Below are 26,849 nucleotides of genomic sequence, written 5' to 3'. Positions count from 1 at the left end.
TGACCCTGACCGCCACGCGGGATAATCCCAGACTAGCTGTTCTCCCTGGGCGATTCTGCCCCGCTGGGGACACTGGGTCGCGTCTGGACACATTTGTGGTGGTCACTGCTGGGGCGCTCCTGGCATCAAGTGGGTGGAGGCCAGGGGTGCCCCTCGGGCCAGCCTCCGGCCTCCCGAACATCCACAGTGCTGAGGCTGAGGACCCTCGTAATGGAACCTTTGGGTACTCGTGAGCATTAAGTGGGACACGCGCATGCCATGTGCTCAGAACGGGGCCTGGTGCCCAGCAAGCCCCCGGCAAGTAGTGGCCGAGGCTCCCTTTACCGTCTGCTCCTTCCCTCGGCCTCGGGGAGTCAGAACGGAGACCAGGATGCTTCATTTCCAACAAGGACGCTGAGGCGCCGGGAAGGGACGTGCTGGCCCAGAGCTGGACCCGGCCCTGGTCCCCCCTGCCCACCGCCCCCACCCCCCGTGGTCTCCGAAGAAACCTCCTGCCAGAGCCGGGTCCCATAGAGCCCGGACACCGGCCGCAGTGCCGGAAGCCTCGGGTCCCGGGACTTGCACTTTCTGGAACAGGGAGCAGCTCGAGAGGAGCACCCACACACATCCACAACGCTACGTGGGCGCGGGGTGGGGGGTGGAGAACGCCAGGGAAGGCCAAGTGCCTCCCCAAAGGCCACGGAGCCCAGCCACGGTAGCAAACCGCTCTGCTGTCCCCAGTCCTGTCGTCTGCAACGCGGTGGAGGAAGTACGTGCCACCCTGACCTTAGAGGACATGATGCCCCGTGCCTCTGACGAGGGGACGCTGAGGGCGGCTGTGTGGGTGTCGAGGCTGTCTTTCCTGGTGGAAGCTTGGGGGTGAGCCCCCCAGCATGTGCGGGGCACTGGGCAGAGCACCGGTGAGGCCTGACTTGGACCCATCACCCCTCTGGAGTCCGAACAGCCCGTGGGCAGGACCATCTAAGCCCCCCCACGGCGAAGTGGGGCACAGAGGCTCCCAAGCCCGAGCCCCAGGCACCCTGCCGCCACCCACAACCCAGGAGAGGCCGCCCGTTGGTACCCACCAGGTGCCCGGCGGCTCTCACCAGCCTGTGGGTGGAGAAAGGAAAAGCCTCGTTGCTCAGGTCTGCGTCCAGCACCTCCTGGAGGATGGCCCGGCTGTGGGCAAGAACAAAGTCCGCTGGTCAGTCAACAAACTCTTGCTGAGCACTCGTGGGTGCGGGCTCTGGGCCAGGAAGACACTGGGGACAGAGCAGTGAGCAGGACGAGTCCCCGTCGCCGTGACTCAGACGGACAACGGACAGGTATTAGTAACAGCACACCAAGAGAAGCGCCTGCCAAAAATCCAGTCCGCAAGAAAGCCCGTTCAGCGGGAACGATGATGGGCGGTGAGCCCAGCCCGGGTAGAGACCAGACTCACCCGAGCTCCTGGGGCAGTGGCCTGACCATCTAACGCCCCCAAGTGTCCCCCAAGTCCCGGGGCAGGAGCCTAGTTTGGGAGTTCCCTGAGGGCAGGGGCTGCCCGCCTCACCTCCCGCACCCCAGCACCGGCACCCGGGAGTCCGGCTCTCGTGCTTGATGGGTTACCTGAGAGCTCGCTGGGCCCAAAGCTCTCACTACCCATGGAAACCTTCACTTCTTGGGCCCCTTGCCCCCTTGTCTCCCTCCAAGACTCCGTTCACTCCTTCCTGCGCTCCTCGGCATTGCCACCCGGGTGCCCTGCCCCTGGTTAAGCCTTTGTCACCCTCCAGGTCTTGGCTTGGCTGCCACCTCCTCCAGGAAGCCCTCCTCGACTCCCTGAATCTGAGGCTCTGATACATCTGACAGGGCGCCTCTCACATGGCTTGTCCTTGCTCCTGTCCCAACGTGCCCGGCACAGAGGGCACACGGTAAACGGAATTGAGTGACCACGGCCTGGCTCTGCACCCCAGGGTGGGCTCCCCGTTGGCAGGAGACGGCTCCCCGTGGGGGTACCAGCGGGTGCTGGGGCTGCTGGGTACCACTGCTCAGAATGCTTGCGGCCCACCCTAACTCCCGCCCCCACGGTGCCGGAGCTGCCCACCCACACCGGCCCGAGATGCCTAGCACGCTGCAGGCTGCGAGTGCCTTATGTAACACACACCCCCGGCCCCCACGTGCTGCCAGCCCCCAGAGAGCCCACCTCCGGTCCTCGAGGAGCACGGCCCCTCCGTAGCTCTGGGGGGTGGCCGGCGTCTTCCCTGCCTGCTTCCCGGCAGGGGCGGGAGCCTGGAGCTGCCGCCTGGGCCGGGCCGAGGGTCTGTAGGGGGTCAGCAGGCACCAATCTACCTAACGTGGGCGGGGGCGCAGGAGGCTGTCCCTCCACGAGAGGGACAGCAGGTGGCGCTGGAGGGCAAGGGCCAGAGACGTAGGTTCAAGTCCCGGCTCCCCTGCTCACCCCTGGCCTCCCCCCGCCTCCCCATCCTCTGCGGGGGGCGGGAGGGGCAGTGATGCCACCTCCCAGGACCCCGGCGGGGAATCGGCGAGAAAGCACCTGCCGCGCATCTGGGCGTTGATGACCGTGACAGCGAGCACCCACTAGCCGCCTGTGGCCGCTTGGGTTTCAGTTCATTACGATGAAATATTTGGTCTCTCCAGACACCTTTCGAGGGCTCAATGGCCACCTACAGCTTAGCGGCTGCTGTCCCGGGCCCACCCAATTGCGGAACGCTTCCAGAGAGTTCTACCGGACAGCTGGAAACTTAGCACCGCCCACGGTCCGGGTGCCGGGCTAAATTGCTTCCCACCTGACAATTCAGAGGGTCCAGCCCCCCACCCCCCCCCGCCCCCGGTGGTGCCAGTGAGGCTGTTACTCTACAGGAATGTGGGGCTATTCTTGAAGGAGAAGACACACAGCAGCAGTAAGTAAAGAAATTTCCGGGGGGCGGGGGTGAGGTGGCCGTCACCACCACCCTCCTGGAGCGGCTTCTAATGAGGCAGAGGAGGCTGGCCTGTCCCCTGGGGGCGCTGCCTTGATCCGAGTGCCTGCACCCTCCCTCCCCTGCCCACCAGCCTCCCCCCGCAGTAGAAAAAGCTCACGCCCCACCGCGGGTGCTGTGGCAAGGGGGCAGAGGCTGCCGAGGGCCAGCCAGGACCCCCGGCCCCGTTGGGCCCACAGACGGGGAGCTGGCTGGCCCTGGGGAGACATGGAAACCACCCCACGGTATCTGCTGGGCGAGCCGGGGCCCTGGGTGATCCCTCTGGGCCCCACGTCCCTCCCCGTAGCCGTGGCCACCAACCTCTGCTCCGCTCCGCGTTCCTCTCCTCCCTTCCTGGATCCACGTGCTTCTGCCCAGCGGTCCCGCAAACCACCCTCGAGTCCACCGGAAGCCCCAAACATAATGCTCCGCTTTGGATCTTCATCCCACTTGGCGCCAGCGACGAGGACACGGCTCGTCGCTCCCTCCTGGAAATCCCGGCTTCTCCGGCCCCCGAGGCTCCTCACACACCTGCTGGCCTCCTAGCCCGGCCCAGCATCAGAGACCCTGTGAAAGCCCAAGTCTGACCATGTCTCTGCTCTGCTCAGTCCCCCTCACTCACAGCCCCCTGGACCCGCAGGCTCTCGCCTCCTCTGCTCCCCGAGCACATCTCCAGCTGCCCTGCTCCAGCCGGCCTCCCTGTTTTCCTTCAGCCACACAGGCACATCCCAGCTGCCGGGCCTTTGCACCTGCTGTGTCCTCTGCCTGGAACACCATCCCTCCAGAGAGCTCCAAAGTTCAATCTCTCATTTCTTCCAGGGCTTTGCCCAAACGTCCCCTTAGTGGATGTTGGTTTTCATGGGCAGCCTGAGGGCAAACACTTGACAGATGCCGATCCACGTTAACGTATACGATGTTCTCAGGTTCCATTCATTCGTTCAGCAAGCACGTTCCTGCCGTGTGCCCCTGAGCAACGCCCACACAGAACCAGCTACAACACAGCCTGGGAGGGAGGCCGGCCAGTCTAGGACCCAGCCGGGGAGCCTCAGGCTCGATCAGCTCCAAGGCCCCAGGGAAAATGACCCCACGGCCGGTCTGAGCACGCCAGCCGGGGATCCCGGAGGGACTCCTGGCTGACAGGGACGTCACCTGGACACAGCGTCCTTTGTCAGAGCACGCAGCCTGGGGATATCTGGCTGCAGGCACATCCCCCTCCCCTCCCCCTCCCTCCCTCTGCCTCCAGCTCTTCCCGTCATTTTCCAGGAACACATCCTTCCTTGAACACGGGGCCCCCAGAAGCAGGGGCCCTCACCCGCGAGGAGTCTCCCCACCACTGACGCGTGCCTGGGCTCCGGGGTCAGCGACGGAGCACCCACAGCAGGTGCGTCGCCACACAGAGGGCGTGTAACTCCCCGGGAAGGGCAGTTGCGGGCGCGCGGCTGTCTGAGAGCTCGGGGGGAGTCCGTGCCCACCCGCCCTGGCACTGGTGAGCTGTGCCACCCTGGGCAAACGTCTCCCCCTCTGTGTGCCTCTGTCTCCTCCCCCTCAAGGAATAAGAACAATTAGGACCGCCTCGAAGGGCTATTATCAGGATTTTCGGGAGACGCTGGCACAGGGTTTGGCAAATCACAGGTGCCCAGCTGGTGGCTGGTACCACGATTATCCTTCCCCACTGGTCCCCCGCCCCCGAGTCCCTTCCCGGAGCCCTTCTCGAGAGACCTTTCCAAAGCACGCAACTGCCCAGGTGCCCCTTTGCCTAGCCCCCCCCCCCCCCCCCCCCCACCGTGGCTCCCTGCACAGGCCAGCGTCTGAGGGTTTGCAGGCTCTGACTCCTCATGGGCGGGAGTGTAGCTCAGCAAATATTTACGGAACGGACGCATGACCGACTCATCCACCCGGAGGTGTTCGGGGCGGGGGGCGCGGGCCTCTCGGTGTTCGGTATTATTCTCAGCCCAGGTGTCAGGTAGAACCCTGGCCCGGCTGGGCCCACTTGGACGTGGCATCAGCAACTGCTAGACCGTCGGTGACCCGGAGACACCCCCCCCCCCCCCCCCCGCCGACACACACAGGCCCTTCTGTGACCCCTGTGAACCCTCAGGCGCAGACTCCTGTCCGGCTGGGTCTGGCGCTCCCACTGAGGGCTCGTCTGTACTCTGGGGCTTTGAAGGTGATTTATCTGGCGTGGCGTCTCTGGGTTCACGAGAGCCTTTAGCTACCCGGAACGTCCCATTCTGGACCAGCAGGACCAGCGGCTGCCTCTGCCCACGGGTGCCAGCTGGAGGGACCCAGGTGTGGGTCCCAGGGGCTGGGCACCCGGCCGCTTGGCTCCCGGTCCCGTCCTCACCTGGCCGGGCCCTGGATGCTGATCAGACCCAGGTCCTCGGAGCTGTCGATGAGCTGGCACCGGAACTTCTGATCCTGCAGCACCGTGCTGATGTGAGACCAGTTGTGCTGGGCCACGGCCCCGCCCACGGCCAGGTAGTAGCCGTCCCCTGGAAGAGAGGCGGCGAGGACTAGCCGGAGGCCTCTGGGTCGAGGAAGCACCTGCTCTTTCCCGGAAAGTGAAAAACACAAGCCAGAGGGCAGTGACCCTCCCCAGGGGCACCGGCTGCTGTCCGGGGGCAGGGAGTGGGGGCCGGGGTGGGGGACCTCTGGGGGCTGCACACGCCAAGGGAGCACTGTTCTCGGAGAGTCTGAGGCTTTCACCCACTTCTCAAAGGGCTCCTGACCAGGAGAGGGGGACAGCTCCCACCCGGTCGAGGCCCGAGGCTCTGTGTGTCATCAGTGCTGGGCAGCCTTGGACAGATCTCTTCCTCTCTGGCTCTGCTCTCACTCCGTATGCCCCTGGCCCCCCGGTCTCTGGATCCCCCTTTGGCCATATCAGGACTTGCTGGGGCCAGGTACCAGGCCGGGCTTTGCCAGTAATACCCCCTTGATTCCCCCTCCCCCCCCCCACACACACAGGAGGCTGATTCTCATCACCACCCCAGGGTTTCAGAAAAGGAGACCGAGGTTCAGAAGGTCATGTGGTAGAAAATCAGACTCTGTCCAGCTCTGAGTCATGGCCTGGGCCACACTGCCACCCAGGTTTGGGTGAACGGAGGGCAGCCCGCCTCGGCCCAGCGTCCGGGGAGATTCACTGCCCTGGGGAGCTGGGACAGCTGTGTGGCCTTGGACCATCACACAGCCTCCCTGAGCCTCTGTGCTCTCATCTCTCATGGAGAGTCTATGTAGCTCCTCTGCAGGGGTACCGTGAGATACAGCCACTGCCTGTGCCTGCGGTGGGCGGGCTCCCACCCGTCATTTGCCCATGATCTCTGGAGGAACCGGAGGGGGTGGGGGTGGGGGGTGGGGAGGGAGGCGGGAGGCCTCCTTCTTCTCAGCTTTCCCTGGACCTCCCCTCGCACCCCCCCTCTCTCCTTCCTTATTAATTCTCACAGGGCTCCCCCACCCCAGAGCAGACATCCCCAGGCCATCCCTGACCCCTCAGCCGCTTCTCCGTCTGTACGGTGGGAATATGGGACTGGAAATGCCCTCACAGGCCAGGTTCGCACAGCTGCTGTGGGCGGGGCCCCAGGGAGGGGCGCAGAAGGGTCTAGAAGGCCTCCTCCCGTCGGGGTCCCCTGGCAGCCGCCTCTGTCAGCCTGGGCATCACTGCCGCGGGCTGGGCATAGCATGTGGGCACGGGTGGAGATGGGCAGGGGGCTCCCTGCTGGAGAACCCTCCTGGGTGCCTCCCGCTGGTGCGTCCCAGCCCCGCCCCCCCCCACACCCCCCACCCTGCAGCTGTGGTAATAGACGCAGCCGCCCACCGTCATCAAAAAGCAGTCCCTCCTCACTCTACCCTTCCCTGGCAGAGGAGGGCCCGGCTGGTGGCAGAGGGCTCAGGGTAAAGGGCACCAGGCTCTCTCCGTCTCCAGGAGCAGCTGCTGGCTAGGCTCTCGTGGGGGGGGGGGGTCCCGGGCGGGGTGGGGCTGGGCTGGGACCACCAGCTGGAAGCTTGGAGCTGAGGCCCGCCTCCCCCCCCCAATCCCGCCTGGGAAGGAGCGGAAGCAGGGGCTGTGGTCCTCAGCTGCCTCCTCCCACCCGTGTCCCCAGGTGACCCCTGGGACGTTCCCCACCTTGTCACCCCACATGCTGTGTGCTCCCCTAGGTCCCACGCAGAGGCCTTAGCCTCCGGGAAGCCCTTCCTGAATATACCAGGGCAAGTGGCCAGCGGCCCCGCCGTCTCCTCCACCCCCACATCCCGAAGCAGCCTCCAAGACCCTCCTCTCAGCGCCCGGGGCAGCAGCACCTCTGGGCTGGATGGCCGGACCTGTCCCCTCCTGGCCCCAGCCTCCAATCCCACCCCCAGTCCTGCTCACCACATCTCGATCGCCCTTGCTCCCACGGCCCTCAGGAGGGTCCGAAAGCACTCCCCGCCCCGACCGTCAGAGCCTGCCGCCCACAAGGCACGTGGCTCTGATGCACTTGGCTCTGCTCTTGGGCGGGGGTCTGTCCTCACCCAGGCCCTCCACTCACCGGTGCCTCGCCGGGCCTGAGCCCCTCCTCCTCACCTTCCGGGACCCAGCTCAAACATCCCCTCCTCCGGGAAGCCCGCTCACCCACTCCACCCTGCAGAGCACCGACACGACCTCACCGCAGTGGCCTGCCCCCTTGCCCGTGCCCGGGGACCGCGGCCGTCCCGCGTCCGTCCTGCGTCCACAATCTCCCTACAGCCAGGACCATACCCTGTACCCACCTTTGGATCCTTTGGGCCGTGGGGCTGGGGAAAACAGGCTACCCCCCAAATCCCTGTGGGGATACTCTGCAGGGATACTACCCCTCCCCACCCCGGAGGACACCGTCTGGGAATCACATAGGCCTTGGCATCAGACCGGCCTGGCCAAGAGGTGGCTCTGTGGCTCGACACCCTCACTTCTTACTTCTCTGGGCTTCCGTTTTCTCATCTATAAGATGGGCTGAACCACACCTGCCCCCATAGGACCAAATAGCATCCACTGGGTTAAAACGTCTACCAGAGCACTGGTCAGGTATGATCAAGTCTCCTCTCTTCCTCCTTCGTCTTAAACCGATGAGCACAAAGGGAGACAGAAGCCAAAAAGACAAGTCGGCCCCCAAAAGGGCCCCCCCGGCCCCTGGGCCTTTTACAGGCTGCGTCCTCCGCGTAGCCCCAGGGGTCCGAAGCCACCCAAGGCCCCTCCTCAAGGGACGGGGGTTACCGGGGCCGCCTGGTGCCAGGGCAGCTGCCGGGCCCGGCGTTCTCTGGACAGCTGTCCTCATCAAAGACCCAAAGTGCCGGGTCCTGAGGCCGCAGTTCCGGGCCCAGCCTGCAAGTGGCCGTGGCAGAGAGGGCGGTCAGTGGGCAGAGTCCAGGGGCTCGGGCTCCAGCCGGGGAGCTGGGGGCTGCGGGGTTGACCTTGCGCCTTCCTGTATCGTCAGCACGTCTCTCTCCTACAAGCACGTCTTCCTTTTGGGAGGCGAACGATGGTTCAAGATCACGTTTGGCATCGACAGCTGCTTTGCACACAGCCTCACTCGCGTGCACATCACCACATCCTCTTGACGTCGTGGTGACCTGACGCAGCGGGTATAATTAACCCGCGTCTAAAACATGCATATTTAACAGGCATGCATATTCATGGCAGGAACAGTACAGTTTTTAAGGCCGAAAATAAAACACCGTCCACATGCCGCCGGTCTTCTCGTGTTTGGCCGTGTCCCCGGGCCCGGCAGCACGTTCCAGCGCCTCCCGGGATGTGACTCAAGCGTCACGGCGCCTCCCTCACGACGCGCCACGCGCACTTCCGCTGGCAGGCCGAGCAAGAGCCTGTCCCCCGCGCCCAGGCGGCCATGCGGTTGGGCCGGGAGGCGCCAGAATCTGGGAAGAACGCCTCCCGAATCATTAGCACCTTTCCCTTGCCTCTGCTCCACGGCCTGTTCTGGCCCCCGCCCTGGCAAGGCGGGCGCTCCTCGAACCGTCAGGGCCAGGAATCCCCCGGCACCTTCCGGAAGGTCCCCGTTCTCCAGATGGGGAAAGTGAGGCTCAGGGCTGTGGGCCGCACAGCCAGGCAGTGGCAGGACCTGGCCCAGGATTTAGATGACCTGTGCCCTCACCGGGGTCCCTCTGTCCCTCCTCCCCAGCTACACCAGCCCTTGTCCAAATGGCCCCTGCTCCTCTCCAGCCAGCTCCTTACAGGCACCTTTCCAGCCGGCAGCTCCTATTCATCCACCGGGGCTCAGGCCAGAACATCACCTCCTCCAGGAAGCCTTCCTCACCCTGGCTCAGCTACTTCCATAGCCTCCATAGTCCTGCTCTTTTCCATCCCCTTGCTTTTCCACTCGGTGTTCTAATGGTCTCTTCCCGGCCCTGTCTGTCCCTACCGTGAGATCTTGGAGGCCCGCCCAGCCCCCTTCACCTCCTGTGACCGCTGGCTGCCCGCATCTGTCTTACCGTAAAGGCTCTTTGTGAGCGCTGGGAGAAGGAAGGGGCGGACAAGTTCATTCACAAAGCACAGGCGCTCTGGTTAAGCCCACTGCTTTCCCGGCTTCTGCACCACCAGTGGCAGGAGGGAAGGGCCCCCTAAGCCCCAGCTGCCGCCAGTAAGACCGCTCACCCGTGCCCACAGCCTCCAGTCGGCCGGTTTTCAGCAGTCAGTCAGAGACTCAGGAATCCCACCCACCCTCGGCCCCCAAATCCACCCCAAAGGAGTCTGTGGCCGGCAAAGCAACCTTGTCCCATCGCCCCTGCACCCCCCCCCCCCCCACCAGAGATATAAACTCCACGGGCCAGAACCTCCTGGGTGCCTCAAACAGCCTGGGATGCGACAAGTGCTCAGCAGGTACTGAGTGCACCTGCCTGGCTAATGCGCCCTCCTTCTCGCTCGCCTCCCCCTCCCCCAGTGCCCTGGGAGCTCGCCCGCCAACCCCTGGGGACCCTCACCGAGTCTGGGCAGCATGGAGCCAGGCCCCTGGAGGCGGGGGCTGCCAGCTTCTCTGAATGGGCTGAGTTCTTGTGCTGACGGACCCTCCCCCTGGAGGGGCTCTCAGAGAGACACCCTCTCCTCTGCACATCCAGTCTCCCAGAGCGGCACCGGGGCCTCCCTGGAGAAGGAGGGTGCTCCCCACTCTGCGGATCTCAGCCGTCTCTCTTCTCCCTAGCAGGGACGGCTACGGGACTAGAGATGACCTTGCTCTGTGTGAACCAAGGGGTAGGGTCGGGGAGGTGAAGGGACAGGCAGCACATCTGGCTCAACGTGGCCGTCAGGGCTGTGCAAACAAGCATTACAGGTAGTGAGCTACCTGTCACTGGAGGCATGCAAGCAAAGGCGAAGGGGCTGCAGAGGGCAACCCAGGAACAGCTTGAGCACTGAACTGCACACCTTCTAAGGACCTGCCCCGCCTGAGACGGGATTCAGCAGAGATCAAAGTCGGTTCCGCATAGATGTCGGTGGCAGAAAGGAGCTGGTACGTCCAAGTGGGAAGCACGGCCTCCTCCGTGGCTCCCTCTGTTCTGGGCAGGCACGCTGAGTATGCCCACGCCCTCGCTGTTCTGAAACACCGCGGTACGGACAGGTTCAAAGACGGAATCACGGAGTACTCAGAGCCCGCATCACTGCCTGAACAAAGCCGACCTCCAGCCTGAAGCGACACCTCTAATCTCCCAAGCCCTGACCGCTGCGGGCACCACAGGTAATTACAGAGCGGCCCTCGGCAGCCCGTCCCCGGCCACCGCCGGTCACCGGAACAAGGGCTGCAGTGACAACATCGCTCAGCCCGTGGGGCATCTCCTACCTTCAAAGGCGGGGGTCAGGGCGGAGGCCTGGGGGCCGGGGGCCAGGCGGCTGACGGTCAGGTCGCTTTCGGTGCCGCCCCTGTGGTTCAGCATGCAGGTATACACGGTCGAGCCTGGGGGCAAGAGAAAGACCCGGAGTGTGGGAGCCGCACGGCACAGCCCGGCACGCACAAGTCTGGGTAACCGCTCGACGGGATGCCCTAGTGCAGGTGACCTCAAAAGGCGACGTCACCACGACCGGGCGGCCCAGAGCGGGAGGGGCAGGTCACCCAGCACTGCTGTTCCCGGAGGAGGAAGGGTCAAGAGTGGGGCTTCGGGGCGTCTGGGTGGCTCAGTCGGTCGAGCATCCGACTTCGGCTCAGGTCATGATCTTGCGGTTCGAGAGTTCGAGCCCCGCGTCGGGCTCTGTGCTGTCAGCTCAGAGCCTGGAGCTCCTTCGGATTCTGTGTCTCCCTCTCTCTGCCCCTCCCACACTCATGCTCTGTCTCTCTCGAAAATGAATAAAAATATTAAAAAAAAAAAAAAAGAGTGGGGCTTCTTTCTTCTTGAAACACCTTGGCCCGGGACGTGGATGCCCCCCATCCCAGCCTCCCATCCACCCACCCCCCACGTGCCAGAAAGTTCTTAGGAGCAGGGTTCCTGTCTCGCTCACTCTGGTGCGCCCTTGCCTGCTGAGAAGAGGCTCCTGAGGTCTGTCCGCATAAACGACTATGTGGATGGATGGATGAAAGGGGGTGAACGGGAAGGTGGATGGAGGGGTGCTGGGGCGGGGTTGGGGGGAAGGGGGGTGTGGGGAAGGGGGAGGTTTAAGAGGAGCAGGTGGGGTGACTGCCGGAAAAATGGTGTCACGGGTTGAACTGTGTCCCTGAAATGACATGTTGACGTCCCAACCCCGAGTTCCTGTGAACGTGAGCTTATTTGGAAACAGGGCTTTGCTATGTGATCATGTTAGGATGGCCATTACGGCGGGCTCCACTCCGGGATGCTGGTGTCCTTATGAGGAGAAGCAAACGCAGGGATGTGTGATGTCAAGGCAGGGGCGAGCTTGGTGCCCGCCCCCACCCCCTGGAGCCAGAGAGGCAGGAAGTGTCCCACCTCTGGTCTCAGAGACAGCACAGCCTTGCTACCACCTTGAGTCTGTGCTTGTAGCCTCTGGAATGATCAGACAACACGTTTCCATTGTTTAGGACCAGCCCGTTTACGGTGTTTTGTTACAGCAGCCCCAGGGAGCTAATACGGACGGGTGGGGGGCGGTGGGTAACGTAAAAGGAGATGAACATCCCAAATATTACATGGGACACACTTAGTAGGAAAACATCGTCCATTCTTGAGACTCAAATCTATCTGACCTTCCTGTATTTTTATTTAATTCTGGAAATCCTCTTTGGGGAGAGTGTTCCTGTGGGGAGTGCCCAAAGGGGCTCCACATTTACAGAGAGCCTCCTGCCTTGTATCCTTTCTGGAACAAAGTAAATGGAGAAGGGAGGGAGGGAGGAGGGAAAGAAAGGGCAGGGGGAGGGACAGTGGAAGGTGCTGGGGGCCTAGGGCCTGAGGTGTGGCAATGAGGGCAGAGAGATCTAGACGCAGGGGCCCAGGGCCAGCCAGGGGGCAGAGCCCTGAGCTGGAGAAGCCTAGAGGGGATAGAGCCAGCTTGCCGCCTGGTCTCAGCACCCAGGGCTGTGCCCAGGGAGTTCTTCCTGGCACCGAAGTGGGAGAGGGGCATGGCCCTCTGGAGGTCGTACCTGGGGGTCGGCTGACATCAGCAGAGAAGAGCCAGTCGGCAGCCTTCCTCGCATCCAAACCCACCAGGTAGAACTTTCCGAAGTAGGACATGTTGAACACAGCAGCGGCCCCTCTGCAGGCCAGACATTCCTTCTTGATCTGAAAAGTTCCAGGGAGGAAGGACGCCATGAGGGCTCTGAGCTATGCCTCCGCAGAGCACAGCGCGCTGGGCTCTCCCTGGCACACCTGCTCTGAGACTCCCTCCCCACTCCCAGCTGGGAACACAACTAAGACCACTCTTCAGAAGCACAGGGAATTATACCCCACAAAAGAAGACAACAGATTCAACAACATGTTCTTGGATGACAATGGAATTACATTAGAATCACAGCAGGAGGAAACTTGGGGAGTTTGCATATAAGTGACATTGAACAACACATCCCTGAATAACCAAAGAACCAAAGAAAACACTTGTGGGGGGAGGGTTGGGAAATACTTTGAGAAGGAGGGAAGGAAGGCAGGGCCTTGCTCACAGAGACCTTACACCTGCAAATGCCTCCAAAGTTCTCAATCGATGCCTCAGCTTCCCACTTGGAGAAATTGGAAAAGAAGGGTGAATTAAACCAGAAGCAAGCAGAAGGAAAGACTTAATAAAGACTAGAATAGGATATAGAAGAAATGGAGAAGAGAGAAATGGAGAAAATCGGCAAAAACAAAGCTGGTTCTTTGGAATGATCAACAAAAGTAGCAGACCGCCAGCTAGACTCACAGAGAAAATAAGACAGGAGACTCAAAGTACTAAAATCAGGAAGGAAAGAGGGGACATCACTACCAACCTTACGGCAGTAAAAGGATTGTAAGGGAAAACCATGCATAACTGCATGCCAGGGTGTGACATATGAAACGACACATTCCTAGAAAGACACAAGTTATTAAAACTGACTGAAGAAGAAGGGTTCCCCGGGTGGCTTGGGTGGTTGAGTGTACGACTTTGGCTCAGGTCATGATCTCACGGTCCGTGAGTTCGAGCCCTGTGTCGGGCTCTGTGCTGACAGCTCGGAGCCTGGAGCCTCCTTTGGATTCTGTCTCCCTCTCTCTCTGCCCCTCCCCTGCTCCTGCTTTGTCTTTCTCTGTCTCTCAAAAAAAAAAACAGTTAAAAAATAAAGAAAAGAAAATAATTCCACCTACATCATCAAAAAGAATTTAAAAATACCCACAAATTCAACAAAAGAAGTGTAAAACTTGTACTCTGAAAACTCAGCAATATTTTTGAAAGAAATTAAAGAAGGCCTGAACGAGTGGAAAGACATCCCATGTTTACAAAACGAAGACTTGATATTGCGAAGATGATGTGCTCTCCAAACGGATCCAGATTCAACACGATCGCCGTTAAAATCGCAGCGGGCTTCTTGGCAGAAATTGACAAACTGATCCTAAAATTCATATGGAAATGCAAGGGACCCAGAATAGTTAAAACCATCTTGAAAAAGAAAGACCAAGCTGGGAGACTCACGCTTCCTGATTTCAAAACTCACTACAAAACCATTGTAATCAAGACACTAACACAAGGATATGCATATAGATCACTGGAATGGGGTTGAGAGTCCAGAAATAAACCCGCACGTTTATGGTCACTGCTTTTCCACAAGGATGCCAAGGCCAGGCGAGGGGGAAGCCACGGTCGTCAACACGTGGTGCCCGTGCAGCTGGACACACGCAGAGAAGGAGGCTGGGCCCCTACCTCACACCATACACGAACCATAGTCAAAGTGGGTCCCAGACCTAAGAGTAAGAGCTAAACTATACGATTCTTAGAAGAAAACATGGGAGTAAGTCTTTGTGGTCTTGGGTTAGGAAATGCCTTCTGAAATATGACCCCAGAAGCACAAGCAACAAAAGAAACAATCCGTAAGTTGGATTTCACCAAAATCAAGCCCTTTTGTGCCGCCAACAACACCATCAAGAAAGGGAAAAGACAACCCACAGAATGGGAGGAAGTATCTGGAAGGCATAAATCTGATAAGAGACTTGTACCCAGCATATAACAGGAACTCTTATAACTCAGTACAAAGACCAGTAACCCAATTTAAATGAGCAAGGTGTCTGAATAGACATTTCTCCAAAGAAGATGCACGAATGGCCAGTAAGCACAAGGGAAGACGCTCACCATCATTAGCCAGTAGGGAAATGCAGCTCGAAACCCCAGTGAGATCCCACCTCACACCCACTAGGCTGGCTGGGATCAAAGAGACAGAATCACCAGTGGTGGCGAGGACTTGGGGAAGTCACAACCCTCACCCACTGTGCGTGGGAACGTAAAACAGTGCAGCCACTTTGGAAAACAGTCAGCAGATCCTCAAAACGTTAAGCATCGAGGTCCCACATGACCTAGCAACGCACCTGCTAGACATCTACCCAAGAGAAATGAAGACCTACGTGCACACAGAAACCCGTCGGGGCATGATCGCAGCGACGTTATTCCTAACAGGCAAAAAGCGGGGCCAGCTCGAATGTCCGGACACACTGCAGAGCATCCACGTGACTGAAAACTGCTCAGAAAAAGAAGTGATGAAGCACGGACACGCCCAAAAACGTGGATGGACCTTGAAACTACGGTGCCGAGCAAAGAAGCCAGTCACGGAAGACCGCACGTTGTAGGACTCCATTGATAGAAACGTCCCAGCAGGTAAAGCTCCAGGGACAGAAGGAGCTTTAGTGGCTGCCTGAGGGGAGGATGGGGTGGGAGAGGGTGGGGGATGGGGGTGACAGCTGGCAGGTCAGGGTTTCTCCTGGGGGTGGACAAAACGTTCTAACATCACATCGTGGTGACGGCTGCACGGGCCCAGGGGGACACTAAAAAACACCGCCGAATTGTGGCTCAGTCCATCAAGTGCCCGACTTCCGCTCAGGTTGCGATCTCACAGCTCGTGAGTTCGAGCCCCACATCGGGCTCTGTGCTGACAGCTCTGAGCCCAGATCCTATTCTGATTCTGTCTGTCTCTCTCTCTCTCTCTCTCTCAAAAATAAACATTAAAAAAAATTTTACAAAGCACCCAATTATACACTTTAATTGGATGCATTGTGTGGTACGTGAATTCTATCTCAGTAAAGCCGTATTTTTTTTTTTTTTTTTTACACAAAGAACACAGCATGCCTGCTGGCCGGTAAACAGATGCCCCTGCCGGGCCCTCCAGGTCCCAAATTATCCATCCGTTTTTCTCCTCTGTCTTCTGTCCCGGAGCCACTGCATCTTTGTTTTACACACATCACCCAGCCGCTGAGGGGAGGCCCCACCTTTGCTGCTCACTGAAGGAAAAATTGTGGCAGCAAAGCTACCCCTCGCCGAACACTGGCTGTGCGTCGGGGACCTGTGTCACCTCCTCCACCCCGAGGTTCCAACGCCACTTCCCACGAGGACGCTGCCCTCTGGGGCCCGGGGAGGGGACGCGCGGTCTGTTGGGGGCCAGGCGGCCAGAAGATCGCGGAGCCGTGCATCCGGCCCGTGCTGTCGCGGTGCCCCAACCCCCCCACCCCCAGCTCCGCGTGGGTGTATCGGTGTGAGCGGTGAGAGCATTTACACCGGGGAAACCGGCCAAGGCCCCAGTCGGGCTTTCCCGGGGGAGCTGGCACCCCGCCGGAGCCCCAGATGCCGCGACCCCACCGCTCTGCAGACACCGCTGTCCTCTGTGGGGCTCCCGCGACCCGTCAGGCGCTGCAGGACCTTCCCCGACACTGGGGCCGCAGAGCAAAACCCGACACGGTCTCCGGGCTGACTCTCGTCTCCCCGTCTCCCCGGGCTGGGGAGGCTGCCAATGCTGAGAACAAGTGTGTGTTTCATGCTTTGGGACTGTTCAGGCGCATTTGCGGAGGCTGGATGAAGCCACCAAGCCAAGTTGGCATCCCCTCCGGGCTCCCACGTCCCCGAGGTCCAGACGTCCTGCAGGCTCTGGGAGCCGCGGGAGCCGAGGTGCCAGACTCGAGGCGGTGCCAGGGACCCCGGAGCTTGGGGACGCACGTGCCTCCTGCTTCCGCCGCCCAAGCCCCTCCCCCAGTGCCTTTACCACCAGAGCCAGCTTTGGAGGAAAGCACAGGAGGGAATGTTTCTTTCCCTTGGGGACCGGCTGCAGAATTTGTGAGGCCTGATGCAAAATGAAACCAGGGGCCCCGGTTCCTAAAGTCTTAAGAGTTTCAAGGTGGCGACAGCGGAGCGTTAAGCCCCACTCAGGGCCCTTCTGAGCCAGGCCCTGGGTGACCTCACAGGCCGCACACCCAGGAAGCTGGCCGGCTGCCTTTTCCCCCGAGACAGTGCTTCCCAGGCAGCCCCGGGCTGGGCACCCACATCAGGGGGCAGCTGAGGCCTCTCTCGCTCTCTTGGGGCAGCCACGAGGCCACGGCTCAGCCCCGTTCTGCTGGGTGACCCCTTTGCAAAACGGCGGGGCCGCTCAGCGTGGAGGCTGGCATCGCTCTTTCTGCCGAAGCTGCCCTCAAGGGCACCTCTGCCCGGGGCAGACTGCGGGGGGCAGCCCGGCCCCAGGCCTCGTCACCCCCACCCCGGCGGGAGTCGGGCCCAGGCAGCCCGGCCGGGGCTCTGACCAGCCTCATCTGCCCACTTCTGGAGCCAGAGGGGCAGCGAGCAGACCCCAGACCACAGACCTCCTGCTCGTCCTCTGGAGGGGCCCGTCTTGGGTCTGTGTGTCCTGAATCTACTCTGCGAGAGAGCCACCGACAGCAGCCCTAAGGAAGAGCTCGTCACTCACGCCTGTCACAGGAGCCTCAGAACAGATCCAGGGCAGGAGGGAAGGAGGCCCAGAGAGGGGCGGCCCCTGGCCTGCGGCCACACAGCCAGCCCCAGCCCCCACCGCCCGTGGCGAGGCCTCGGCACAGAAGGGGGCAGAGAGGAAGACATCACCGGCTTGCTCCTCAAAACTGAGTCAGCCCGAAACGGGGGGTGAACTGGATGCAGTCCACAGAGCCTCTGGCAGGACTCTCGGAGGGCCCCCGGGGGTCAGCCCTACCGGGAGCCCGACTTTCTCCTCCATGAGGGATGGGGGGTGGGGGGACTCAGCCACTGACCACGTCGTGGTGGGGCGGGAAGTCGAACGTGTACTCGTCCCCCAGCAGCCGGCCGTAGGCGTGGTCCTCGTGCATCCGGTTCCCATACGCCCCATAGTAGTCGTACCGCAGGACCTGGGAGGAGACACGCTCGTCACTGTGCCCCTTCCTCCCTCCTCCTGGTCCTTCCTTCCCTCCGCCCCCGCCCTACACTCCACGCGCACACACGTTCACAAGGGCGCACACGCGCACGCACACGGCTTGGCGGGCAGGGAGCCGGGTGGAGCAGATCTGGCCTCACCCGGCCGCCCTCGGGAGGGCTGTGCTGGGGGCACGGCCTGGGGGGGCGGTGAAGGGGTTCAGGCAGCCCACAAACCCTTGCGCAAATAACACCCTAACTGCCGTGGTGGTGGTGCGGCTGAGGGCCGGTGGGGAGGCTGGGCTGCGTCCGTTGGGGCCCAGAAGGATGGAGAAAAAGCGGGGTGTACTCGGGCTGGGGAGAGACGGGCGGGTCCCCTGGGACCCCTGGGCCACCGTCAGGGCTTTCAACTCAAGGCCGAGGCAGCGGGATGAGACCCCGGAACCAGCTCTCTGAGGAAGAGGGTGACGGAGCTGGGGGCCGGATGGCACTGTCATGGCAGTCAGGACCGAGCCCTGCTCCGGGTGCCTCAAGCTTCTAGGCAGGGAGATCCTTTCTACAGACGAGAAACTGAGGCAGAGAGATGAAAACTCGCCTGATGTCACAGGCCTGGCACAGGCCTTGCGGCACGTGGGCCCCAGAGGCTGGCTCCTCGACCGCCACTGGCCGTGGCCTGTCCTGCCCTCTGTCAGCGGCTCTGAGATGCCCACATGCCACTGGGCCCTTCCCCAGCCCTGCCCCTACTGAGGGAGCCAGTCAACTGTCCCTCCCCAGCACGGCCAGACTTGCCCAGCCTCTTTTCACAGGTGAGAGGGCACAGAGCCTGCCCATCTCCGGACCAAGGGAATGTTCCCGATCCCTGATCCAGGGTCCTCTCCTCGCCCAGGGGCCAGGGGCTTCCTGGGAGAGGCCAGCTGGGACACGGAGGGCTTTGCAGGGGGCCGTTCGAGCCCCACCCTGTCCTGGTGGCTCCAGCCTCTCAGCCTCCTGGGGACAGGCTGCTCCCCCTGGCGGTCTTAGAGAGCCCACTCTTGCCTAACGATGCCCTGGGACCCGCCTTGGGCCGCGAGTTGCTATGGAGATGGGAGGTGGTTGCCCTGGAAGGGGACTGGTAAATTACAGCAGCAGAAGAGGGGTTTTAATTTGCATAAATCCGGATCAAATTCTGTCCCCGCCCGCTCAGGGGACCCCAGCCCACGAGTTTCACAAGCAGGCTGGTTGGGTTCTTCTCTGACAACCTGGGCCCGTGGGAGGCACTGGGGGAGTTGGGGAGCCCCCAGGAGGGCACCCAGAGGCCGGGAGGCTGTGAAATCCCAAGTTACAAACCAACACGGAATGCATAATTTTGTGCTAAATGCTCCTACTAACATAAAATAACGGTGGCATTTGCCAAAAATATATGAGCAAAATTATGGGAAGATGTGCTAATTTCTCTGGCACGGCGGGGGAGTCTTGCGCGCGGCCCCCTCACTGTGGAACACCAGCTTTCCCGGGGGCCCCGGGCTTATCTGGGCCTTGGAAGGCCTGGCTGCTGTGGGTGGTGAGTGACGGCCCCGGGGACATCTGCAGAGGACGGGCCCCGTGCTCACGGGCACATCTACAGGGGGCTCGGCCTTCCCGCCCGCAAGGTGACTCACCCGCCCCGCGGGCCCCACCTCGGGTGGTGTGGATGGGAGTGGGGGTGGGCTAGGCCCGGGTGGCCACTCACCGGAGCTGTGCCTTTCGGGGTGAACCATCCCGGCCGCTCCCAGCCCTGTCGCTCCTGGAAGACGCAGCCTCGGGCCAGTAGTTCCTGGGTAGGGGTGGGGAACGAGCACCCTTCAGGCCCGGCCAGACACCCCCCCGCCTCCCGCCATGCAGGATAGTGAGTGACCGGATTCCCCCCAAGGGGATACACCCCAAGGAGCAGAGGGCAAAGAGGTCCTGAGGCTCGGAGCCAGGACCCAAGCCCAGGCTGCAACTCCTACCCCAGAGCCCCACCCCCAGCCCCAAATTCCTGCTTGAAGCCCTAACGCCCCCAGTGTGACCGAATATGGAGGTGAGGCCTTCAAAGAGGCAATTAGGGAGGAATGAGGTCATGGGGTGGGGCCCTGATCCCAGGACAGGGGGACCCAGGGGACCCAGGGAGAAGGCAGGCTTCCAGACAGCTAGGGAGGGGGCCCCAGCTGGAACCACTCAGCGTCCAGACCTGGGAGCAAGGAATTTCTTATGGCTTCTCCCCCCCCCCGCACCCCCGGTCTGTGCTATTGTTCCAGCGGGAGCAGGCTGACCCCACGCCAGACCCGGCGATCCCCCTCCCAGGTGCACCCCTGAGAGAACAGGGAGGAAGCAGGTCTCTGCACACCCAAGTTCACAGCCGCCAGCAGCTGGAAACAACGGTGCCCACCGACCGATGAAAACAGACGAACACGCCTGGTGGACCCACACGGTGCAGCGAGACTGGGCCTTAAAACGCAACCGAGCTCCGACCTGTGCCGCACCACAGACCAGCCTCAAACACAACACGCCTGTGACCTTCTCTCGTGACCCTTCACGACCCACTTACATCAAGCGCCCAGAGGAGGCGAATCCCCGGACGGAAAACAGATCAGTGGCCTTTCTAGGCTGGGGAGAATGAGGGATCACTGCTTCGTGGGCACAGGGTTTCCTTTCGGGGTGATGAAAACGTTCTGGCACCAGAGAGTGGTGAGGGACGCACAGGACCGTGAATGTACTTCATCTCCCCGAATCGTAGGCTTTAAGAACGGCTAAAATGGCAAGTTTTATGTGCTGTGTGCTTCAGCGCAATACGAAAACGTAACGGACTGAGTTCGCTTCCTGGGCCCGGTCTGCACGTGCCCGCGTGTGGGGACCTGCCACACAGCAGCAAGCAATCCTCCGACCCCGGCAGGATGTCCCAGAAGCCAACTCAACTCTGACACTGTCTCCCCGAGGACGGCATCAGATGCCCCAGGCTGGGGACTCAGTCCCACGAGGCTGCCCCCATCTCCTACTCGAGTCCCTCCAGGTTACCTAGACTGGTGACCCACCGGCTATAGAGCAGGCCCCCTCCTCGGGCTGGATGCATTTGTCCGAGCCGCTCACAAGGCTCAGAGAAACGTTTTACCCACTGCGTGGCTGGTGTTTCTGGAAGGTTATAGCTCAGGGACAGCCGGATGCAAGAGGAAAGTAGCCCCAGGTGTGGGGAAAGGGCGTGTGGCTTCCGTGCCACTCTGCACAAACCCCCCTGTGCTCACCAGCCTGGAAGCTCTCTGGGCCCCTCCTTTTGGGTTTTTATGGAGGCTCCGTGATACGGGCACGGTTGATTGCCTCGGTGGCCGCTGGTGACTGAGGCCACCTCTGGCCCCTCCGTCTTTGTGGCCCTCGCCATTTAGGAAATTCCAAGGGTTGGGGGAAGTCTGCGCCAGAAACGGACTGGACGAAGACTGAATTCCTATTTCTTATCATAAGTCACAGTAGCACACGGACACAATTAAGCGACATCAGGGCAGGTTTCTTTGACTGTGAGTTCGGGTTGGGGAAAAACGATCATCTCCGCCCTCAAGTTTGGAAGGGCCCCGTGGCCACGGGCAGCCTTGTCGGACTGGCAGGAGGGCCCAGAGCCCCGGGCCGAGCAGCCTTGGAAGCTGGGTCTGGCAGAGGCAGGCAAGTGCGCAGGCGCCCGCGCGGCCCCCCGACGGGCTGTATCCCGCTGCCCCCCGAGGACCCACCCACACCCTGAGCGGGCAGAGCAGTAGCCAAGAGGACACTGCCAACGGTGGCACCAAGAAATGCCCTCCTCGGACACCCCAGGGCGCAGCACAGGGGCAGTTCTCAACACAAGAAAATCCCCCGGCATGAGTGATGGGGTCCCGTGGATCGAGGAGGAGGTCACCTTCCCAGGGAGGGAAAATAGGGGCGTAGCCGCCTCTAATAAAACCGGCCGTGGCTGGGGGGGGGGGGGGTGTCGCGAGCAGGGCTGACAGCGCAGACAAGAGGTGGGCGCTTCTGAGCCCATCTCCTTCCAGCACAAGTCAGGCAGCCCCTGTGTTTGTCGGGGAAGCTCTGGGGCTGTCGGGACGGGGTGACCCGGGACGGCAGAGGGGGGCTGGGGGTCACCGTGGCCCGAGATCCCAGCTGGCCCACTAGGCTCAGCTGAGGGGCAGGGCAATGGACGCCGGGCCCCTCTGGGGTCCAGGTGCTGGAGTCCCAGACGAAGGAGGTTCCTTTATTCAGCCTCAGAGCTGCCTGCTCCATGAGCCTGCCTGCCTCCATTCAACAAACACCCCCGAACACGTATTAAAAGTCAGGCTCCGTGCTCAGTGCTCAGAACCGGAGAGACTAGGGCAGAGCTCCTGTTGCCGGGGCCCTAGATGAGCACAACTTGCAGCACAAGATGGGGGTGGGAGAGGGGACACGGAGGTGGGTTGGGAGCACGAGGAAGGGGACCGTCAGGGGCTTGGGAGAGTGCCAAGGCTGGGCTCCGGGGAGGGCACCTGACAGTGGGTTTCGTCATACGAGTAGGAGCTTGCCAGGGAGGAAAGGCATCCCAAGCAGGCCCCACACGCAGGACGCATGTCTCTGGGGCTATGCTGCTCTCTGTCAGCGCCCGTCCCTGATGGGTCACCGCACACACCGGCCGGTGCCCCCCCCCCGCCCCCCACGACCGCCGTCGGCAGTTAGGGAAGATGCCGGGGTGTGCGCTCCGAGCACGCTCCGTCGGTGAGAGCTGGGAATGGCCGAGCCACCGCGTCACCTCACCCGGCCCAGAGCACGCCTTTCCGTCGCCCCAGTGCCCCGGACTCCCCGAGAGTGGCCGCTCGTCGGGGTGTGGTACCTCGTGCAGGGGGTCTGTCCTCATGTTGCGCCCCGCCAGGGGCTCGTCGTGGGGGAACACAACAGAGTAGTTCTTGGCGTAGGACTCGTGGCTGCGCTCGCGGATCCAGCGGCGGTGGTCGGTGAGCAGGTGATGGAAACGCCTGTGGCGGGCGGAGGGGCGGTCACTGCCTCGGGGGCTGTGAGGGAAGGGCCGGCCAAGGACCCGGGGCCAAACCGGACCCGCATCCCTCCACCAGAGTCCTCCCTGGGGCATGGGTTCGGGAGGGGGTCCGGGCTCTAGTCTCCCGCCCTGGAGCCTTGGGCAGCTAGGCCTCCTCACTGCGACACCCACCCCCCCCCCCCCCCCGCCACCGCCCCGGGTCACATGGCCTCTCCTCCAGCCAGCAGCTCGAGACACCCAATGGCTTGTCCTCCGAAGGCCCCGGCTGCCCGAGCCGACCGCGTAGCTGCTGGCCCACCTGGGTCACGGGCCCCCGGCCCCTCCCACGCACAAACCCACCTCTCAGCCTCCCCATCCGTCCCTTCCCTCACTGTCCACCCTCTGGCATCTCACGCGCCCTCCCGGCCCTCCTCCCCATCCGCGTTCCATCCTCCGTGACGCCTGTCGGAGCCTCACCGGGGCTAATTGACTCTCAGTTTGCGCACAGTTCTAGCGAGCACGATGTTCTGATGGGGGCAGGGGGCGGGGCTACAGACGTGAGCTTATCGTTATGGATATTAACGTGAGTCGCGGCGATCGTCCAAGGGGCCCCTTCCTGCTGCCGGCCCAGGGACGAGTGCTGTGTGCGAGAACCTGCCTCCACCTTCAGCGCGGCCTCACGCCGCCCCTGGTTTGACTCATTGGCACACGAGGCGCAATCCAGCCTGCACTGAGCCAGGAGCTTCTGGGAGGAGCTGCAGGGCAGGGGAGGGAGCCACGGAGCCAGGCCAAGGGGTCTAGGGAGTTCCTGAAGGAGAAGCGTGCTGGAGTGCGGGGTTTGGAAATGCCTGGCCGGCTTTGGAGGGGCTGAGGCGGCGAGGAAGGGGGCTCGGAGGCTGATGGCCACTCTGGTCAGATTCAGCCCCGGTCACCAGGAGCTGGCATGGTTCTCCCAGGACCGGACTGGTGACCTTCCCCGCTGCTTTGAGAGTCCTGGCTGGGGGTGGGGAGCGGGAAGTGGGGAGAGGGAGTCCTGCATTTCCTTCCTCACGCCCCCAGGACAAAAGAGGAAGCTGGATCTGGGGCGGGGCCGGGTGATCCCTGCACGCACAGACGCGGCCCCTCCACGGCCCCTCCGGCAGGTTCCCCGTCGCCCGGGACTGCCGCCTCGGCTCACGTCTGTGCACACGTGTGCATGGCAGGGGCGTGGGCTCGAGCTCAGCCAGAGCACGACCAGGGATCGGCAGGGGAATGGGCCCCTCCCTGTGGCCACGCGGGCTGCCTCCAGCACTCCTCCTGTGAGCAGGGGGCCCAAGCCGGGGCTAGGGTCCGGCCACCCTCAGCGCTCAAACGATGACGCCCCCTCCCGGTTACTCGGACCCAAGGGCTTTCACTACCAGTCCCGGCCTACACCCCAGACCCTGCCCGTGCCAGGCACCGTGACGCGTACAAGCGAGTCCCAGATGCGCTGCACCAAGAGGTGAGTCATCACCCCCATTTCACAGATGGGGAAACCCTCTGCCTGAGCCACAAGGGTGAGTGGGCTAGTTCACTGCCCCCCCCACCCCCCCCCCCCCAGGCGCCAGCTCGTAGGGGCTCCCCGCCCCCCCCTCCCCCCACCATACCATCTGCCTCCCAGCCTGAGACGCCCAGGCCCAGCCTCCCCGCCACGAACCAGCCCACAAAACACTCCTGCCAGGCAAGGCAGCTGACGACGGGAGGCCCAGACCCGTTCCTAACCGGGCAGGGGTTTCACAGGCAGCCTCGGGGCTTCCTGCTGAATCCGGGACTGTGCACCCCCTCCCCGCCAGGCCTCCCCCAGCCCAGGAGGGGGGCAGGCATGCCAGCCGCATTCTGCAGCCGTGGACACTGCGGCACCGGGAGGCCACCCGCCGAGGCCTGGGGTGAGCCCTGACGCGGCGGTCTGTTCCTGTGCCGGAGCCCTCGCCCCCGAGGGAGGCGAGGCGCTGCGTCCCTGCCCGCTCTGGCACCCGCACTGGGCGACTTCAGACAAGCGGCCTCCCGCATCGGTGCCTCTTCTCGCCGTTTGTAGCAGGAGGGGCTTGGACCGGCCCATCCCCGAGGCCCCTTGAAGCTATCATTTCTGGAACATTCCTCTCTTGGGAGCGCGTGGGCGCAGCCCCAGACGGGCTCGGAGGCAGCCACAGAGCAGAGCTGTGCCAGGCGCCGTGGAGGGGGTGGCCGTGGGGGAATCTCAGTGTCTGTCTGTCTGCCTCTGTGGGGGCCAGACATCCCCCCGCCCTCCCCAGCGGGTGTAATGTCTTCATCAGGCCAGGAAGGGGTGAGGTTAGCAGAGGAGCAGGGGGCATGTTGAGCGGAACCAGCACCCCAGCACCCCCCCCCCCCACCCCGGGCAGCTGGGGTCTCCCCAGGGAGGCTGTCTGCCAGGAGCAGTAACGGAACGGGCTGCATGCCCACAGGGGCGCCCCTCCAAGCCGTCGCCTCGACTGCCCCCTGCCCGACACCCCGGCCCCACCAACACCCACCCTCCGGACCCTGCCTGGGAGTGAGTGCCTTCGCCCTGCCTGCAGAGGGTGATGGAGGCCAGGACCCCCTCCCCCTGCTCTGACGACAGCCCCCCACCCCCACCCCCCCGGCTCAGGCTTGACTAGCGTTTCCTTGCAGACGTGACGCAGAGAGTTGTGCCTACACAGACGCCCTGGCTGCCCCCGACATTAGCAGCACGCGCGTCATTACCCGGGGCTACGGTGAGGAGAGCGCTGGGCACTGGGTCTGATGTATCCCCGCCACCTTGGACGTGAACGTTCAGCTGGCATCTGGGCTCGGGGCCATCTGACTCCCAGCTGCTGCGCACCCACTGATCATAACCACCCAACTCAGCCTCACTCCCTGGGCAACGCGCGGGGTCCCTCCTGCTCCCCAGGCCTCAGTCTCCCCATCTGCCAAATGGGATGAGGCGATCCCGCTGCTGATCCTGGAGCCATCCGGCGGGTCGAGGAGGACACTGGGACAAGAAATCCCGGAAACTGTCAAGGGCCGTGAATCTGCCAAACCCCGGGCGCCTGCAGAACCGCCCCTCCTGGCAGCCTTCTCCCCTTCTTCCCTTACTGGCGCCTCTTCCAAGAAGCCCTCTGGATTTCAGAGAAGGCTCCTTTCTAAATAGCCCTCGCTATATACCCGGCTCTACCTAATCCCAGGGCACCGGCAAGCAGCCGCCCCGCCCACGGTCTCCGGTGCACACTCGCCTGATGTCATAGCTGTACATGTCCTTCTCTGGGCGCCCGTGGACGATCCAGTGGGCCAGCTCCTGCCCACAGCCGCCGCCCAGCATCATTCCTAGAAGGAGTAGGGCCAGAGGTCTGCCGTCCGCCCCGGAGCCCCCACCCCAATATCATGCCCCTTCCGTGTCCACAGCCAGCATCACCCCCCGAACCCTGGATCTCACACCTGGGGTGCTGTACTGCTGCTAACAGGACCTCGCCCCTCCCTGTGGCCCTCCTCTGCCCTCACCCCTGCCAGGGGCCGCTGTGCTCCTGAGCCCCCCACACTCTGCCTGGGGAACCTTTTTTTTTTTTTTTTTTTTTTGCCTGGGGGAGCTTTAAGATCAGGGTGGTGGGTGTCAAGGAGGGGCCTCTCACACGCACCTGCACTGTTGAAACCGCAGCCCAGGAAGAACCCTCGGAGTTCTGGTGCCTCCCCCATCAGGGGCTTGTGGTCAGGTGTGAAGGACTCTGAAAGGGAGGGGGGCCTGAAGCTCTCCCCGGGCCATAGGCACCCGGGGCGGGGTCTCCCGAGAGGGCAGTGATTGGACCGGCGTCTGCCGCTGCCCCTTCACCCAGACTTTCCCCACTTCCTCCAGGGGGCCTCCCTGACTGCTCCTGTCACGCTCCCGAGCTCCTCAGCATTTACTGCCAGAACCACCCTGCCGGGACCGAGTTCTGCTTTGCAGCATCCAGGTTTGCCTCCTGCTGAGGAGGGGCCTTTCCCTCAAGCCCCCGTCACAGGGCACCACCTTCCTGCCGCGTCACTGCTGGTCATTCTTGCCCACTGGACCATGAGTGCATGAGGGCAGGGACGGGGCTCCACTCAGTACTGTGTCCCAAGGCCTAGCATGGGGCCCAGCAAACAGCAGGTGTTCGATAAATGTCCCTGAATGAAGGGCTGACCCCAAGTTCTCCGGGAGAGGGACGGGGGCTTCTGCTCTGTTGGCCGAAGGTGTGTCACAGGCGGAACCCGGAGCACGGAGGGCAAGGGACCCTTGGGAAAT

At 62.4% G+C, this 26,849-nt stretch overlaps 1 protein-coding gene across 5 annotated transcripts in view; it reads right to left on the bottom strand.

Annotated features, from left to right (window-relative positions):
- Positions 1-26,849, bottom strand: part of SARDH (sarcosine dehydrogenase) — a 62,109-nt gene that overhangs the window by 17,095 nt on the left and 18,165 nt on the right. For 4 of the 5 annotated variants that reach the window (XM_081790978.1, XM_081790977.1, XM_078436270.2 and 1 more), the window contains 9 exons: positions 26,227-26,313; positions 25,828-25,918; positions 22,460-22,601; positions 19,352-19,435; positions 17,526-17,639; positions 12,473-12,611; positions 10,730-10,843; positions 5,281-5,428; positions 1,065-1,158 (listed from right to left, as the gene is read on the bottom strand). In XM_081790978.1, coding sequence (XP_081647104.1) covers positions 1,065-1,158; positions 5,281-5,428; positions 10,730-10,843; positions 12,473-12,611; positions 17,526-17,639; positions 19,352-19,435; positions 22,460-22,601; positions 25,828-25,918; positions 26,227-26,313 — 1,013 coding nt within the window. The remainder of the gene's footprint in view (positions 1-1,064; positions 1,159-5,280; positions 5,429-10,729; positions 10,844-12,472; positions 12,612-17,525; positions 17,640-19,351; positions 19,436-22,459; positions 22,602-25,827; positions 25,919-26,226; positions 26,314-26,849) is intronic. The other variant, XM_081790980.1, reaches the window with a different exon arrangement.

This window comes from Panthera onca, chromosome D4 (genome assembly GCF_046562875.1).
Source record: "Panthera onca isolate mPanOnc1 chromosome D4, mPanOnc1 haplotype 2, whole genome shotgun sequence".
Classification (NCBI taxonomy): Eukaryota; Metazoa; Chordata; class Mammalia; order Carnivora; family Felidae; genus Panthera; species Panthera onca.
The sequence above is the reverse complement of the archived record's forward strand: the minus strand, read 5'-3'. Positions and strand labels throughout refer to the sequence as shown.